At 38.2% G+C, this 18,382-nt stretch overlaps 1 protein-coding gene across 5 annotated transcripts in view; it reads left to right on the top strand.

Annotated features, from left to right (window-relative positions):
* DNAAF11 (dynein axonemal assembly factor 11) overlaps nucleotides 1–18,382 on the top strand; it is an 82,387-nt gene that overhangs the window by 40,280 nt on the left and 23,725 nt on the right. For all 5 annotated transcript variants that reach the window (XM_082433845.1, XM_082433842.1, XM_082433841.1 and 2 more), the window contains 6 exons: nucleotides 678–904; nucleotides 5,729–5,920; nucleotides 7,423–7,500; nucleotides 10,527–10,592; nucleotides 13,921–13,990; nucleotides 14,739–14,834. In XM_082433845.1, the coding sequence (XP_082289971.1) occupies nucleotides 678–904; nucleotides 5,729–5,920; nucleotides 7,423–7,500; nucleotides 10,527–10,592; nucleotides 13,921–13,990; nucleotides 14,739–14,834 (729 nt within the window). The remainder of the gene's footprint in view (nucleotides 1–677; nucleotides 905–5,728; nucleotides 5,921–7,422; nucleotides 7,501–10,526; nucleotides 10,593–13,920; nucleotides 13,991–14,738; nucleotides 14,835–18,382) is intronic.

The raw sequence follows: 18,382 nt of genomic DNA, 5'->3' as shown, positions 1-18,382 counted from the left end.
CAAAGTCATTTTTACCATGGAAGGTAACACTCACAGGGATTAGAAAGTGGACATTCCTGGGGGACCGTTATTCTGCCTTTTCTAAATACCTCACCTCTCTTTGTAGAAAAAGCCTCAGTAAATAAGTAGGCATCTCTAAATTGGTAGCTTTGAACCTTCAGATTTTGGGTTGGTGTTTTTAATATTTCAATTTGGAACAATCCCTATAGAGGTACCAGGTAAAAACAGTGACCATAAGAATTAATAATACACTCTGCATGTCTTGTCAAGGGTAGAACACGGGCTCACTTGCAATAGAGCTCAATTTTGTGTGATGTACAAGGCCCTTTTTGGCAGAGAGCATTTGGGACTTGACTTGAGGCACTGAAATTCTTTACATAGTGAGCAGTTATAAAATTACTATATTTTGGGTGCTTGTCATTAATAATCGGTTTCAACAGGAGACCTACTTATTATTATTACCAGTAAAGATACTTTGTAAACTGTGTTAATTGTATGAAGTAAACATTGATTTAGATCAAAGTTTCTGACGTTTCCCATTAATTACTTTGCTTTTAATTCCATATCACTAAGGCGCATAATTTATTATTTCTCATCTTGCAAGCAAAGTCCTCTTGGGGCTGATTCCAATTGTGACTTTTGAATAAATGCACTGTGTTGGCTGTTTTTTATTCCAGTGGTTGGATGGTAAAGAAATTGAGCGTTCAGAAAGGATTCAGGCATTACAGGACTTTCCAGTAGTTGAACAACAAATCAGAGAGCAGGAGAAAGCTTACTGCCTCAAACGAGCCAAGGACAAGGAAGAGACTCAGAGGAAACTGCAGGAGGAGGAAAACAAAGGCGAGAAGGAGGGAAGGCACACAGGCTTTGATGGACGTTGGTACACAGACATCAGTGCTACTCTGTACGTAACTTTTTTTTTTTCTTTTTAAAAATTGTCAATGTCCTCCTGTTTTATTTACTTCTTACTTGTACAGTATGAGTAAAAACAACAAGGCAAAACCAAAAAGCAGGAAAAAAAACCTTTCATTTCCTATTGTGAAGGGCTGTATGTTACCACAATGCAGGAAAGAACATTGAATAACCACTAAATACTACTCTGCATGTCACTTAATAGAGTGTACTTTCTAGTTAACTTGTGTTAAAAGCAAAACTTTTGTTAAAAAGTTCTCTTCCCAAGGTGTTCACAGTTTCACTTATATTCCGGACAACTGATTTCAAGAATAAATTATGATGTGAATTTTGGGTGAAGACGATGTATGATCATCCCATTGTTTGTGACAATTCTGTGAGGCTTTCCTCCCTTAAAGCCTTTGCAAACTAGCAACTTTAATTTGCATCTAGAATCATCTTCAGACAAATCTCTCTAAAAGATGCACAGGAAGGATAAATTAACAGGTGTACTTTGATTTATAAAGTAGGAATATTTTAGAAAAGTTAAATGCAAATCACATTATTATAAATTGAGTAATTTTGATTATATCATAAGATGTTCTGTTATGTGAATTATGTAATGAATACATCTTTAATGCGATTAATAAGCCCCTAATTGGTCATTTTTACAAGCATGAATTTTTCATGCTTGCTTATTTTAAGGGAATTGCACCTATAGTCAGTTGATTTGATTCCATACAATGAAAGCTTTAAATATTTTGTAACAGAATCTCTTAAGCTTGAGAAAATAATAATTATAAAATATTTCAGATGTACATAAATGTTAAAAGAATAAATAGGCAGCTTAATAATAAATGTCAATAGTTTGCCTGTTTGCTTTGGATCTTATTTTATTTTATTTCATTTCATTTCACTTCACTTCATTTCATTATTTTTTTTTTTCGGGCGTGCCACACAGCACGCAAAATCTTAGTTCCCTGACCAGGTTTCAGAGCTACAACCCCTGCAGCAGAAGCACAGAATCTTAACCACTGGACTGCCAGGGATGTCCCTGGTTCTTTTATTTTTAAATGAGAAATAAAATATCAATAGAGGAGAAGCTCCTTAAGTATTTCTCCCCCATCCCACTCCTCCTTTCATCCTCCATGGTGTCCACCATCCTAAAGTTAGTATGTGTTTGGTATAATGTTGATCCCATCCATATTGTAATGTATTTACCACATAATTATGCCTCCTTAAACAAGAATAGTTTCATGGTTTTTTTTTTTTAGCATGAATATCTTTCTACAGCTTTGCTTTTCATTCAGCATTATGTTTTTGAGATTTATGCATATGAAGACACATAGAACTAGTTCATTCATTCTAACTGTGGAATAAAATTCTATCAAATGAATAAATCACAGTTTATCCCAGAGGTGATATTCAAAATATTTAGCAGCAATTCTTTATTCCTGACCAATCAGAATATGAACCAGCTCCAACAATCTGTGGTTTCCCCTTTCTTGTTTTTTTCAGACAATGGTGCACACATCTCCTTGTGCAAGTATGGAAGTTTCTGTAGCGTATTCAGCAATTGCTGCATATTAATTATAAACATCTTTTCGACTCTATATGCATTGCCCAATTGTTTTTTAAAGTGTACTAATTTAAACTCATAAATCAGCAGTATAGGAGAGTTCCTAATCTTTGCCAGTAGTAGATAATGTGATCTCTTAAAACATTGGCTAATCAAGTTGGTTGTTAAATAGCATCTAATGTTTTAATTTGAATTTCTAGAATTACGAGTGAGTTTCAGTATCTTAAATGTCTTCTTATATGTTTATTGGCTATTCAGATTTCTTCTATTCAAGACCTCTGCCTATTTTAAATAAGTTGTACTTTTTTTTCTTATTAATTTATAGTTCTTTTATATTCTAGATGCAAATTCTTTAGTCCTTATGAGCTTTGCAAGTATATTCTCTCTGTCTGTGACTTGTGTTTAATTTTGATAAGTGCTTGTTTTACAGAATTTAGAAGTATTAATGTAGTTAAACTTATGTTTATACTTTCTGATCTTGTTTATGAAATTTTTCAATACCCCAGTGTCATATCTGTCTATCTGGAATAACTTGACAACAGTGTGAGGTAGGGTGCTAATCACTTCCCACACAGGTTTGTTTGTTTGTGCCCCATTGATTAAAGTGCTATTCTTCTCCCGTATTATATACCCTCTTCTCGTAATTCATGGGCCCATTTCTGGGCTCTCTGGACTCCTCCATGGGAGTACCTCCACATGGTTTCAATTTCTATAAATCTTGATCTTTGATAGGAGATATTTTCGTGTTTCAAAATTATCTTGGCTCTTCTTTACTCTTTTTTACTCTTCTGTGAGAATTTTAGAATCTGCCATTCAAATTCCCCCCAGATCTCTAGTGTAATTTTGATTGAAATTGCATTTAGTTTACACATTAATAAGGGGAAAGTTGACATCTTCAGGACATTGATTCTTTCCTTGCTGAACTTTGTAATAGCTCTATTTATTTAGACCTTCTTCTGAGTCCTTCAATAAGTTTTTATAATTTTTCTCTGTAAAGGTTTTATACCATTTCTTATTAGATTTATTTCTAAGTATCTTGTAGAATGGGATTTTAAAAATAGGCTTTTAATTGGGTCTTTCTGATGTATATAGAGACAAATGGTTTCTGTGTACTGATACTGTATTATGCAATCTTGCTGAACTTTTTAAAAAGATGCAACAGTTAGTCTGTAGATTATCCTGTGTTTTCTATGTAGAAAAACCCATTTTTTTAATAAACAGCAACTTAAAATTTTTTTCCAATCCTTCTACCTCTGCTTTTTATTTTTTATGGTGCCTGCTGAGCCTCCAGTACGGGGTAGAATAATAGCAGTAAGAATGGGTATCTGTTATCTTGTTCCTGACTTTGAAAAGAATGTTTCCAATTCCTCATCATTAAGTATAATGATTCCTGTGAGGCTTTGGTAGAATTAAGTTAGTTTTCTTTTATTCCAAGTTGATGAACAGCTTTTATCATCATGGATACTGGATTTTTATTGAATGCTTTTTCTGCATCTATTGAGAAAATCATGTTTTTCTGTTGTTGTGTTGAATTAACATTAATAGATTTTTCAATATTAAACCATCCTTGAATTTCTAGAACAAACTCACTTTGTCCATATTTTTTTTTTCATTTTCTTATTGAAGTATAGCTGATTTACAATGTTGTGTTAGTTTTAGGTGTACAGCCAAGTGATTCAGTTATATATATATTCTTTTTCAGATTCTTTTCCATTATAGCTTATTACAAGATGTTGAATATAGTTCCCTGTGCTACATAGTAGATCCTTGTTGTTTATCTATTTTATATATAGTAGTGTTTATCTGTCTCACAAACTCTTAATTTATCCTTCCCCCCACCTTTCCCCTTTGGTAACCATAAGTTTGTTTTCTATGTCTGTGGGTTTGTTTCTGTTTGCCAAACAAAATTTTTTTAATGAGAATGAAACCAATTATTTCAGTGACCATTAGCTAAAATATTGTAGAATATTATAGATTCCCTTAATAGACTGTTTTTTTTTCCAGTACCGTAAAGAACCATAGCTATGTGGCAAAGCATTTATTTTCAGTAATTTGCTCTATTTTGCTTATTGAACTGTCTAGTTGCATTTTATAATATGTAAGGTATCTAAGCAGATTTTACTGTGTTCCGTTTATACTATTTAAATTTCATATTCTGGTAGTTTTTGTCCCTTCTTTCAAAAAACATCTTATTTGAAGGTCAACGAAATGAGCATTTTCTGTCATCTCATTTCAGTAACAACAATAACAAAATCTAACATTTAATGAGTACTTACTATTTGCCATACTTGGTACTAAAGGCTTCCCGTAGATTTTTTCATTTAATGTCATTTTGTAACAGAGCATATTCTAGGGAGAGGTGAGGGGAGAGAGCCTATCCTAATTGTGTACTGTTTGAATGATGTCCTTTTCTCTCTGCTAGAATAGTCTCCTGTAAGTAGTGTTGCTGTCTGTCTTGACTAGGGCTGTCTCTCTGGTGCCTGGCACACAGGAAGACACTCAATAAATATTACTTGAATCCATGTTGAATGAATGTTGAATATCATTTAATACTTATTTGATGCCATATAGAGACATCATGTAATTCTCTGACAGTCCGCAAAACATGAATAAAAAAGAGAGCAGAGCGCCATTGCCATATAAAGCTACAAAATCCAAAGTTATCCATGAAAAATGGAGTAGTTAGAGGCCATACCATGGGCGATCTCATATACCCCACTGGAGAATTTTAGAGGTAGAGAATCATTAAAGAGCCTGGAAATAATATGATTAAATTTTTTAGAAAGATTCCTTTGGGAGCAGGGTGGAGGATGGAATTGAAGGGTGCAAGTCTGGAGGTGGGGTGATTGCTAAGGCCCAGTGGTCCCTGAGTTTGTCTGATCATCAGAACCTCCTGCAAAATATTGTAAAGCAAGGGTCCTGGACCCCACTTCAAATCAACTGGAGAGACTCTGGTGGGAGCCCAGGGATCTGTACTGTGTATAAAGCTCCCCAGGTGACTCACATCGGCCAGGTCTATGAACCCTTGAACCTGATTACTGCAATATTCCTGGTGATAGATGAGGTGGGCCTGCCCCAATGCTGTGGCACTAATTTCCTCCAACTTGGCTCAGATAGGCTCTCTTTCAGACACATTTTGTCATTCAAAGGTAAGAAGATAACACACACACAAAATATAGATATTTAAGGGGCAGCATTCAGGATGAAACTCAGACGTCCATTATTATTGGTTTTAATGTGCCCCATGTTCTTTTCTAGCCCATCTTCTGAAGAGAGCAAAAATGACGTCCAGGCGCCAGAAATACAAGAAGGGGAATGTAAGAAAAAGAAATTAGACAACGGTGAAGACGACCTGGAATTCTGGAATAAGCCCTCTTTGTATACTCCTGAATCTAGATTGGAAACTCTGAGACATATGGAAAAACAACGGAAAGACCAAGAAAAATTAAGGTATTCCATTTTATCCTATCATTGAGAGTGATGGAGTATATTTTCTTGATTGTACCTTGTTTCACCCATTACCTGTGTTAAATCTGTGTTAGCCATCACACACAGACTTTGCTTTTTCTAATTTCAGCCTTTTGTTGAAGTGTTATCTACTAACCCTTCTTTAGAATGTCATGAATCGTGGCATTTTAGGTAGGGCTTTGTTTCTATGTCCTTAGCTTTTTAACAACTTTAAATGTGTCAAATAAGAGCATGGCCTGGTTTACAGATACTAGTTATCCAAGTCATTCTTGAGTTCAGTGTGCTATAGTCTACACGATCTAATGGGTTCCTGAGATATTTTCCTCTTCTGAATGCCCTCTAATTGTCCTGTGTCATGGAGAATAATGTAGTTCATGGAAACATGAACTTATTAATTGGACCTGAGAACCCAGTTTAAGATCCAGAAAAATGTGAATAAATTTACATTATAAAATAAAGTTAAATGACATAAAATCTGTATTAAAAGAACAGCAGAAATCCAAGACAAAGAATTGCCTGCAGTTCTGTCATTTAAACGGATTTGTCCATCTGATCTTCTAGAGCTTGTCCATATATGCCTTTTTAAAGTTTTTATGTATTTTCAGTAAGTGTTTAAATAAACAGAATCTATGTTGCACATTTTCTTTCTTGTTATTCCATGAATCTTTCCTCTTTGCTCCATTTATTTCCCTCCTATCGCTGCCCCTTCATGGTAAGAAGAGTTAGCAGGATTGGGTCCATCCTACCAGAACTTCCTCCACCTGCTACAATCATATAAATGATTTCTGCAAACGTAGGATTGAGGGTCTTTTCTTAAAAGCAAAAGTGGACTTATATTTTATGTATTTGTTCTCACTAAATCATCATCAACACTTTTCTATAACTTTCTAGACGAGTAGGTAAAGAGTGAACACATTTTTCAATAGCTGCAGAATATTTCATAGCATGAATGTACCACAGTCAATCCAATCATTCCTCCATTGATGGACATTCTTGATGGTTCCAAGGTTTTGCCACTGCAGATGATGCTGTGATAGACATCCTTTTATGTAGATTCTATGTACTGGTATTTTTATTTCTATAAAATAGATTCTATTTGGCATTTTAAAAACTGTAATTTTCACTAAAGTAGAAGATGTATACACAAATGGAGAATTAACAGTTAGCTGAGTAAATCATGCATAAAATAGACTCATTTAAATATTCATGGCTATTTCATGAAAAGGAGTTTTCTCCCCCATTCGAATTATCTGGCAAATTGTCTTGGTCACATTTTTGCTTTACAGATATAGATATAATCACACAGAAATTTGGCTCGATTGTCAGTTCCCAGCAATGGACTTCATCACAGTGAATTGCTGATGTATTCACAAATACCTGATTAATTTTTCTTAAACTGTTTCACACATTAATTGCTTTTATATTATCTTTGTTTATTTTTTTCTCTCTCCCGCCCCATGTTCCCACCTACCCCTAATATTAAGTGAAAAAAAGAAGAAAGTGAAACCACCCAGGGTGCTGATCTCTGAGAATGGGAGAGCCCTGAATGTAAATGAGCCCAAGTAAGTGAGGCCGAGTGGAGACTTGAAGAAGTAGAATGTGTGGTGTTGGTCATACGATGGTTTCAATGACACGTTTGCTCTGCAGAGAATATATCTGACCACTCTTAACAAACTTGATGAGCCTAATAAGAATGTCATTTTGTGTGTATTTGAAAGCAGAACATCATTATGCTTTCAAGTGTGTAATGTTATATTTCGTTTTCTTGGCATCCAAAACATGACCTTGACATATGGAAATCTTAGTTATTTCTGTGTCTCCTGAAACTTTGAACCATGTACAGTTTTATGCCTGAAAATTCCAAGTGCATCATTGTTGTGTTTCTTAATTTTTAAAACTCTGCCATGAGCAAGCTGGCTGAGGATACTGATAAATCTCCTATACACCTACTTTATAGTCTGGAACACATCTGCAAAGCATTCGAGAGCTAAGGAAAGAAATTGATATAAATACCTCAATGGAGTTGATGAGAGAGGAAAAATATTCCAACTGGAAATCCTCACGTATAGTAGTATCTAGCTGTTTTAACATTTAAAACTGGAAAGCAGGCAGAAAAGGCCTTTTCTAGTCAAAATACAGATCAAAAAGCCTACGAACTCAAGCTTGTTGACTTCGTTACTCAAAACCTGTTTACTTTGATCATTTCGTTTGCTGTGCTGTTACCACAATAGAAGAGGCGCTGTCCTGAATCACTCCTAGGCGTCATTCACGCCACCTTCACAGCAGTCTTGTGTGATAGGCAGTATTTCTTCTTCACAGGTCAAAAACTTGAACTGAGGGGTGAATGACTTGCCCAAGGCCACGTAGGTAATAGGTGGTGTGTCTGACTTGCCCCTGCTAGCCCATTTCTAGTGGTTTCCATGATCAAGTTCATAATCTCACCCCCACCTCACCCCACCACACACACACACACACACACACACCCTTTCTTTATCCAGAAGTCATGAATGCAGCACAACACATGATGCTAATCCCTGGGGATACAGAAGTGAATATGACAGATTTCTGCCTTCAAGGAACTTAAAAATCTAGTCAGGAGACTGTCTCTCTTCAGGCTACAGCAGGGCTTGAGGGAGACCCTCTGGGCTCTGCATGCCCCTAGTGAGACCACAGAAGCTTCTGCAGTCCCATCGTTTTTATATTCCATGTTCACATCATTTCTATATTCAGTCACATCTTTTCAAATCTCAGCCATCTACTTAACCTAACAGATTTGCCCAGATTGATCATACTTACCTTCTCGAAACAGGTTCTTCCCTTTGCTTCTGATTCTTTGACCCTACTACCTTCTCATCTTCTTCTGCTTTGCTCGATCCTTTCCGTCTTGTCTCCTAAGTGCTCTGGGGCAAACTCCTCAGCTATCTTCTCTTTCCACATTCACTCTTTCGAGATCTCACCAAATCCCATGATTTCAACACTATCCTTCCGTTACTTACAACCAGACCCAACCTCTTCCCTGAGCTCAAGACTTGTATATGCAGCTAGCTATGTGCTCTCCTATGTGGATATAAACTATGTGTTGTAGGCTTACCATGGCTAAAGCAGACATCCTCACTTCCATCCCCACAACCACTTACCGTCAGATCCTGCTCGTCCCTCAGGGTCCTCCAGCTCAGGAATGAGCATCCACGGGGTATGAAGACCGAAACCTCGGATTCATCCTCAGTTCTTCTCTCCCTCGTGTTATCAGTGAGCTCTTCCTTCAGAATTACCAGAATCCCGCCCCTTCTCATTCACTCCATTGCCACCACCTTAGAGGAAGTCAGCCTCCTCTTGCCTGGACGGTTGCAATAGCCTGTTAAGTGGCAAACACCCCCTCTCTTAAGGAAAATTCCTGGAAAGCACCAAACCACATTTTCTTTACAGAATTAAATCACATGATCTCATCTAGCTGCCAGGGAGGCTGGGGAATGTGGTCTTTACCCTGCAGAGCCGTATTCCTCATTAAAATCAGGGACCCTGTTACTATGGATAAAGGGGGAGCAGACAGTGGGCAATATCAGTGTCTGCCATAGAAAACCTCCCTGAAATTACCTTTCAAGGGATATATGAAGGGAGAGTTTAAGTTGGTGGCTGGAAAATGGGGGAATAAGCAATCAAGGCAGAGGGGAAAGCACATAGAAAAGCCCCAGAGATGAGATCAAGAGTACATGGGTCATTTGAGGACCTGAAGAGGTCCCGCCCGGCAGGAGTGTTGAAAGCAGTGAGAGTGACCGCCACAAGCAGACATCCCGCTGGCAGCCAAACCTAGGGCTAGTGTTACATTTCTCCAAACAATTTAGCCTACATTCTTTAATATTGTTGGGGTATTGCACTTTGCAGAATAATACGATAAGTGAAATATTCAAAATAAAATTGACCAAGTAATTCTGAACAGTACATCGACAGTATGGAAGTTATACCTAGGACTCAATCTCAGGGTACAGGTGAAAGACTTAGAGATTTGAAATCCTGCCTCCAAGGCTCACATGACCTCTTTCCCAGCTATGTGAGCTTCTCTGAGCCTGTTTCTTCTTCTATAAAATGGAAGTGATAGATCATGGGCAGCATCTCAGCATTTCCGGGGGCTAGGGAAAGGTCACCAATGAAAGGAGAAGAAAAAAGACAAGACTGCTTAAAACTTAAGGAATGGAATGCTGGATAAGGGCAAGCAAACGCAACATGTAATTCCCCATCAATAATTCCGTGTTTTAGTTTGCTTCTAGCAAACCCGAATGAAATGGGAAAGAAAACTTTAACCACCAGGTGTCTCTGTCTCTGCACCGCTGCTAATTTTTTTTTTTTTTTATGTAGTTCAGGATTCTCATATTGAAACAATGTAAACAGGAATAATTTATGAATATGCTGTAGGTTTCTGTTGAAATTTTTAAACTAACAGATTTTATTGACTAGCTACCAAAATAAGTTTGTCGTTGAAGATTATGACATAGTTTTTATCAAATTTTCTTTTGATACTGGGATGGGGTTATCTATAAAGTATCGCTAAATACATCCTCTTTTTTTCCCCTCCAAATGGATTATTCCTTAGGCTTGACTTCTCTTTGAGAGATGATGAAAAGCGTAACCAGATTGTCCTGGACCTGGCTGTGTATAGGTAAAGACATTTTATTATGCGTTCATTTCATGGCATTTCTTGCTATTTTCATTCTCAGTCACAGCCCTTGCGTTCTTAAACATAAACAGCTGCCTCTTTATCACCGGCTGCCACCTCTTCCCAGACCACGTCCTACATCCTGACTGGTTTCACCCCCGCACTCCCTGCTTGCTTACCCCTCATCCCCGCATCCTGACAGCTGCTCTCCCCCAACCCACAACTGTCCACAGCTGTGACATTCACACCATCAGCCTGTGTCACCTTCCACGCTTCCTTGTTGAAGTCATTTAAAGACACCCAGGCCATCTGCCTCCCTCCTTGAAGATTCCAGGTCCTGGCTCACTTCCTGTATCCAGCTGATGATTTCAGGATCCACGTTCAGGACCTTTCTGCTTCTCCAGCCCTTTCAGACCCACTGATGCCCCAGTACTTTTGTCCTTGTGCCTCCCTCTGCCTGTATCACTCTCACCCTAGGTGTCCTCGTGCCCTTCAGGCCTCCGTTCAGATGTCACTTTATTATAGAGGCCTCTCTGCCTCACCATCCAGTACAGACCAGTACCACCCCTGCCTCAGCACGTCCTTCCACCTCTCCCTGCTTTTTTATTTCTACCTGGCAAACTCTCAATTTACCTGTATTTTGAAAAATGTGTAGTTGAGGCAGAAACTTTGTTTTGTTTGTTCCTACCTCTTTATGTCTCTAACGCCTAAAACAGTGTCTGACACCCGTTAGGAGCTCAATAAGTACAGGAGTAAATGGATGAATGAATGAATGATTACTGATGATGGAATCAATGAACATTTACATTCATGAGTTGTAATAAAGGCATTTCTATTTTTGAGGGATTTTATTACATGCTCTATCTCATTTAATTTCTCAGTAACCCAGTGGCGTGGGAGAGATTGTTATCCTGGAATTACCCAAGGGGGGTGAGTCTTGTGAAAGTAAACATGGTCATTGGAGAAGCCAGAATGTGAACCCTCAGTCTTAGGTCCAACTTTGTTTCTTTAATTGTGATAAAATACATATAACTTAAAATTCACCATTTCAACCCTTTCAATTGTACAACTCAGTGGCATTCAGTAAATTCACAATGTTGTAACACCATTACCATTATCTACTTCCAGGCAATTTTCTCACACATAAGGAAACCCCATACCCTTTAAGCAGTCACTCTTCATTTCCCCCCTTCCCCTGGCAACCACTCATCTGCTTTCTGTCTCCATAGGTTTGCCCATTCAGGATATTTCATACAAATGGAATCATATCTGGCCTTTGTGTCTGGCTTCTTTCACTTAGTATAAAGTCTTCAGGGTTCATCCATGTTGTAGCATATTCGTGGCTGAATAATATTCCATTGAATGGAGAGACCACCTTTTTGTTCATCCATTCACCCATTGACGGGCACTTGGGTTGTGTCCATCTTTGGCCGGTGTGAACGGGGGCCGGCTCTCGGTGCAGCTCTTCTCATCACACTCAGCTGCGTCTCCCACGCCTCCAACAGTCCTTCTGCCCTCTTGCTGCCAGGTCGCCTGCCTTTAAGAAGGGCTGCCTTCCATCCCAGCCCTCCTCCAGCTGACTGCATGTTCTCTGTTCCTCCAACTCCCTGAGCTTCCCTTTCTGCTGTTTTTCAGTTAAACATTCCCTTTTTCGTCCTTTTAAGTCCTTTCCATTTTTAGGCCTTATTCCTGGAGTTCAGTGAATGTGTACCTCTTTCTCCTTTTAGCTCGATTAGCTACTTAACATTAATCCTCAAATGAAAACTTTCCTCATTTCCCCGTGCATGTACCTTTTCAAGGACTGGTGCTATTTCTCCTGTCTAAGTAGAAAAATCCTTCCCTTCCCATGATTCTGTCCAAACTATTACACTAAAATTCCTTGTTATCTTCATTGGCACATGGATGTATGCATGAAAGTTCATTCATTCATGTATGCTTCCTGCTTCTATTCCTGCAATAGCTGTAGAATGCCTACTACGTGCCAGGCGCTGGGAGACTGTAACCGGCCTGTTGTAAATACAGTCCCTGCTCTCCTGGGTTTACGGCCCAGTGGGGATGGCAGACAATACATAGGCAGGCATCTAATAGGTAACTACAAAGGGAGAAGAGTGCCGTACAGGAGAAGGACAGAGTTCAGGGATGGAGAACAATGGTGTGTGTAGTCTGGCGGTTGGCGGTGTAGGGGATGGCTGGGGAAAAAGGGAAAGCCAGGGACGTGAGCACTGAAAACTGAAGGGTAAGATGTAGCGAGCTCTACAAAGGACTGGTAGAAGATTATTTTAGGCAGAGGGAAACAGCACATGCAAAACCCTTGTAGGTCGGGGCAGAGGAACTTTAGGTGGCCCTAGGCACAAAAAAGACTCTGTAATCCATAGTTAAAGTGGCAGATAATAAACATGAAGTTGTAGGAAAACTTGACTCTACTTTTTATTATTTTAATTTTTCATTAATTGTACCGATGCTTTATTACCACTAACTATGTACTAGGCATGGTGCGCGTGTCTTCTTAGCAATCTTAGGGGATAGGCGCTATTTGTATCCTCATTTTACAGGTGAGGAGACAGAGGCTTAGAAAGATTAAGGAATGTGGTCCAGGGTAATATAGCAGGAAGGGGAAGGTGGAGTCAGTCCTCACAAGCCTGTGTGGCCAAAACCTGAGCCTGTCACCGCTGTATCGTCCTACCTGCCATAATGTTTGTGATTTTTGAATCATCGCTGCATTTTCAAATATTTTAACATGCATAAAAATAATCATTTGGCCAAACTTCTTATTTTAACGAGTGATGTGGAATCTAAACCTTTCCTCTGCTCATGAAGTAAACGAGAACAATTGCCCCCAATCCTGAGGTCACTGCCATAGAGGGAGAGGGCTGGGCTTGTTGGGCAGGATGTGCATTCGGAGCCAGTCTTCCAGGAGAGGTAGGATGGGGCAGCTGCAGAACAGCTGCAGGGAATCGAGAGCCCTAAGGACACAGGAGCTTAGTGGATTCAGCATTCCTGGCTATTCAAGTCAGCCTTAGGGGTTTAAAATAAAATATTCATGAAAGAGCATGGCAAGCCGTTTTCTGCAACCCTCTGGTGTTTCAGGCCGCAGATATTTTGGGGTAAGGGGCAATCAATGCCAAGTGTACTTGTGGGTCTAAAAATGAAATTGCTGATATATTGAATTTCCGGCGGTCTGGGCATTAATTTAAGATGAATAGTTTAAGACCTGTTTAGCATGGAAATTGTAAACTTTCTTCACTTAAAATGGTCCCTTAAGTGGGACTTTGTATTTGCACTTCTTTAAATGGTTTTGAAGATTATAAGACTCGGTTGTTGAATTTTGAAGGTATATGGACACCTCTTTAATCGATGTTGATGTACAGCCAACTTATGTGCGAGTGATGGTCAAAGGCAAGGTAAGTGTAACCCTATAGGCTGTTCCCGTTTCAGAAGCTCAGCCTTGAATCAAACTAGCTTGCCTCAAAACAGATTTAAGTGATTTTAAAATAGAAAAAGAGAAACTCAGTCAGAGTGCTGTTTTTTTAGACACACGATTTTAAACGACGGGAGTGGCATGCAGCGGGAATGGTTGCTGACCATTATGTACCTTGATAAAATTTGTATTTTTAACCTGTGTCTGTTTTGTTAGTACTTTTTCTCAGAGCTGATAAGATAGTCATGTATGGGTAGCCTAGGCTTGAAATTATATTTAAATAATATACCCATTTAAAATAATATACCCATTTAAATAATATACCCATTTAAAATTGTCAATGATTTCATTCACAGCAACTGTAACTTTATCACTTTTGAAATAGTATTTTTTGCTGATTCTGAGCATTCATATCAGTTCGCTTGAAGACTTTAAAATGGAAACATGTTGATGTTTTATGACAAGAAGTTTTATCTATAAATCCTTTATCAGCCATGTTCCCATAAATGGACCAGTCACGATTTGTGACTAACTGTTCCTCAGACAATTCATTAAAATTGGTAAAATAGTTCATGCATATCAAGCATTGCCCGTATTTTACTTTTTTCCTAATAAGCCTAAGCAGATTTTTTAAATAAATGGTGGATCTTAAATTTGTACTGAAAACACCTCTTAAAGTAACCCCCTCGTGTAATATGCACTCACTCTCCACACTTCCTGTTTGCTTTCAGCCATTTCAGCTGGTCCTTCCTGCAGAAGTCAAACCTGACAGCAGCTCTGCTAGAAGAGCTCAGACAACAGGACATCTGGTGGTCTACATGCCCAAGGTAGGTAGCCTTATTTGGATCAAGCTCAAGTCTCAAGTTCCTAGAGGAACGTGGCCTACCAGGGCTCCTGATGACTTGTGATCAAGGTCTTTTTGGCTGAGAGAGCCAGAAAATCTACTTGGACTGGCTCAGGTAGGAGAACAAAGGCCTGTGAGAAGGGAGAGCTGGGACCAGGACGCTGTGACTGTGGTAACTCCTCCTACCTGCAGTTCTCGCCTCCCAGCCTTCCCACCTGGCAGACCAGAGAGTGGAGGAGGGGTGTATAAATCACAGGCGCCGTGAGCATGCCCGGCACAGGGTAATCAGTACTTGCCTTACCAATAACTTTGAAAGGAGATGTAGTAGGCCTTGGGTCTCTTAAAAAAGTGTGATTGAATTCCAAATATTGAGCTTACTAGATTCGTGACTTTGGGCAAGTTATTAACCTGGTTCTGGGCCTCTTTTTCCTAATATCGCTTTTAAGAAAGATAATACACATAAAATTCATAACATAGTGAGCACGCAATGAATATTGATGCCATCGTTGTCGCTCTTTGTATTATTTTTATGATACGGACTAGATAGTATTTTAAACTAAAACTCTTTTTTGTCTTTTATTTGGGAGGAGAAGTGTTGTATATGTATTTTTTTCAGTTTTTTTTTAATTGAAGTATAGTTGATTTACAATATTGCGCTAGTTTCAGGTATACAGTAAAGTGATTCGTTTTTTGTTTTTGGGGTCTTTTTTGCAGATTACATTCCAGTATAGGTTATTAAAAGATAACGAATATAATTCTCTGTGTTTTGTAGTAAATCCCTGCTGCTTATCTATTTTATGGATAGTAATTTTTATCTGTTAATCACATCCTCCTAATTTGTCCCTCCCCCTCCCTCTTATGCTTAGTAAGTCAGAGAAAGACAATACTATAAGATATCACTTACATGTAGAATCTAAAAAATAATGCAAGTGAATCTGTATACAGCACGGGAACAGACTCACAGACACAGAGAACAAAACTATATGTGCACTTTTGACATGGCTGACTTCTAATGACTGGTAGGGTTCCCTCCGCTGACTGTCAGGCTCTATAACTTTGATCTCAGAGCTGAATGTCTGAGACAGAAGCTGTTTAGAAGCCTGAACAGACTTAACATGGATAGATGACAACCCTGAAAGAACTTAAGGAAATAAAACTTTAAAAAAATTCATCTGTCTATATGGAATATTCCGATTCCTCAATACAGGCTCTATGAATGAGTTAGGACGTTCTGTGCTGCAAGCTGCAGAAACCCCAAACAGAATTGGCTTTAACCGTAAAGAAGTGTTTCAACTCTTGTAACAAGATACGGAAGGTTGGGAGGGCCCAGTCAGGGGAGGGTCAGGCCCTCTCTGATGTGTTAGCTCTGTACTCAGACCTGCTTCCTTCTTGACGTGAGCACTAGCTGTAACTGGGGTGACTTGCTTTCTTGTTCTTACCTTACACAAAAATGGAAAGACAGAGAATCAGAGAAAGCCCAGAGAGAGGACCTCTCCCATCACCATGGAATAAAAGCTCCTCTGGACTGATCTGGCTAATTTAGCTGAAGAGGCTAAAAATCTTGATGAGCTTAACCCTGGACAATGAAACCAATCTCTGGCCAAAAAGATGGTAGTCCTTTCTTCGTTCCTATTATTTTATGTTTGGTTCCTGTTATCTCATCCCATGAGCTAGGGGTAGGGTCAGCTTTGCCCCAGTCACTCAGGTTTCAAAGGGGAAGCGTAGATAAACCAGTCAACGTGGAGTTCTCCTTGTGAGAAAGAAAAGGGACCTGGGGGACACAAAGATTATAAACTTGATTAACCAATAAGGTTTCTATAATGGTTTAATAATCCTTCATGTTCCCAAAGCCAGTTTTGTAACAGATTATGAGTAATCAGTTATGTATTTTTACTCTGAGGCAGTAAGACAGCAAATACAATTTGTTGTCAAGGAATAAAACAACAAACACAACTGTAAGAATCGCATTGTCCTTGTTGACTACAAAAAATTAAGGAAATGCTTCTATGCCAGTTAGAATATCCTATAGGGAAATCTAAGCGATAACCCAATTACCTCAGTGTTTCAACAGAGACATTTGAATGACACTGCGATTAGCATTCTTCTTTCTTTCTTTTTTTGAAATTTCCATTCTAACTGAAAAACCAAAGATTAAGTGGTAACTGCTATTTTCCTAAAAGGAAATCAAGACGTATGATTTGTGTACCTTTTACAGGGTGCCAGGCAGTTGATCAGAAGACCTCTACTATCTCTGCTTATGAATCTTTTAAATGAATACAACATTCTATTTCCGTTATCCTTTTTGTCTTTATATCTGTTTAAATCTTCATGTTAAATACACATAAAAAGTATAAAAAATGGCTTATTAAAGAAAAGGCATTTTAGAAGTGTTTGGTTGAAGATGATAATTTACATAGAAAGAATCAGAATGGTTCTTTTTTTTTCTCAATAAGAAATTATAAGTAACATTTTTTCCTTCGAGGTATATACTTTTTAAGATTTTAGACTACTGTCTAAAAGTAACATGGATGTGAAGCTATCTCTATCATTATTCCTTTTAATTATTAAATTATTAATTATTAATTTATTTACTTTTATCATTTCTTTTATATACCTCTGTCATTATTCCTCCTAAAAGGTAGCTATTTCTTGCCCTGAATTAGTTGTTTTTCACTCATGAGTTAGGTATTTGTAAGGACTGTAAAGCTCAAAGAACAAAAGCTTTTTCTTAAAAATTAAATTTAAAAAGTCATCAAAAGTTAAAAAATAAAATTCTAACTTCACTTATGCTTACTATTAAAAATATGTGTTACTAAAAGTTAACGTCTTCATAATTCCTATTGATTGAAACAATTGAAGTACCGAAGTTTCAGCCACTGAGCCGTTTTGTGTGTCTAGGCTTCTACCTTACTGTGGAATTGTCCGTGTCTGACTTGCGTTATAACGACTGAGGCATCCTCTTGGAATTTTAAAGCATTTTGTAAAGATCAGGTAGACACTTAGGTATACTCTTGTTTCATTCACAGAACAGTGTGGTCAATATGTTAAGTGATAACTTAGTACCTCAGGAAATATCTAATATAGTCCTTAGTAGTTTATAATACTTGGATACTCTAAATTAATGAAAAGAAGATCAAATTTGCTGTTTAGTTGTTCCTTCTTTGTGATAGCATTTGTAAAGAATACTTGTGAAAAGCTAATCTATTTGATGATGTCTGTGCTGTGATGATTATATTGTGTTTATCTGGGGAAATTCAGTGATTAACTTTGTATACATTTTTTCAAGGACACAATTTGTAATGGAGTCCACAAAATGCTCAAATATTTCTTATTAGACACTTCATTCAGTATTTTCTCATAGATGTCAAATGGATCTTTTCCCCTTCCCTACCCCTAAATGAAGCCGGATCTATACAGACTGGGTACCGATAAATAGGCAGGTTTCGTTAAGTCTGTTCCCTGTCACAGGGGTCATGGCTAGATATTCTGTTGCTGACCTGCTGGCGGGTTCTCCCAGCTCGGCTCCACATC

This window comes from Balaenoptera physalus (genome assembly GCF_965194825.1).
Source record: "Balaenoptera physalus genome assembly, chromosome: 17".
NCBI classification, from domain to species: Eukaryota; Metazoa; Chordata; class Mammalia; order Artiodactyla; family Balaenopteridae; genus Balaenoptera; species Balaenoptera physalus.
This window is presented reverse-complemented; position numbering and strand designations above follow the sequence as displayed.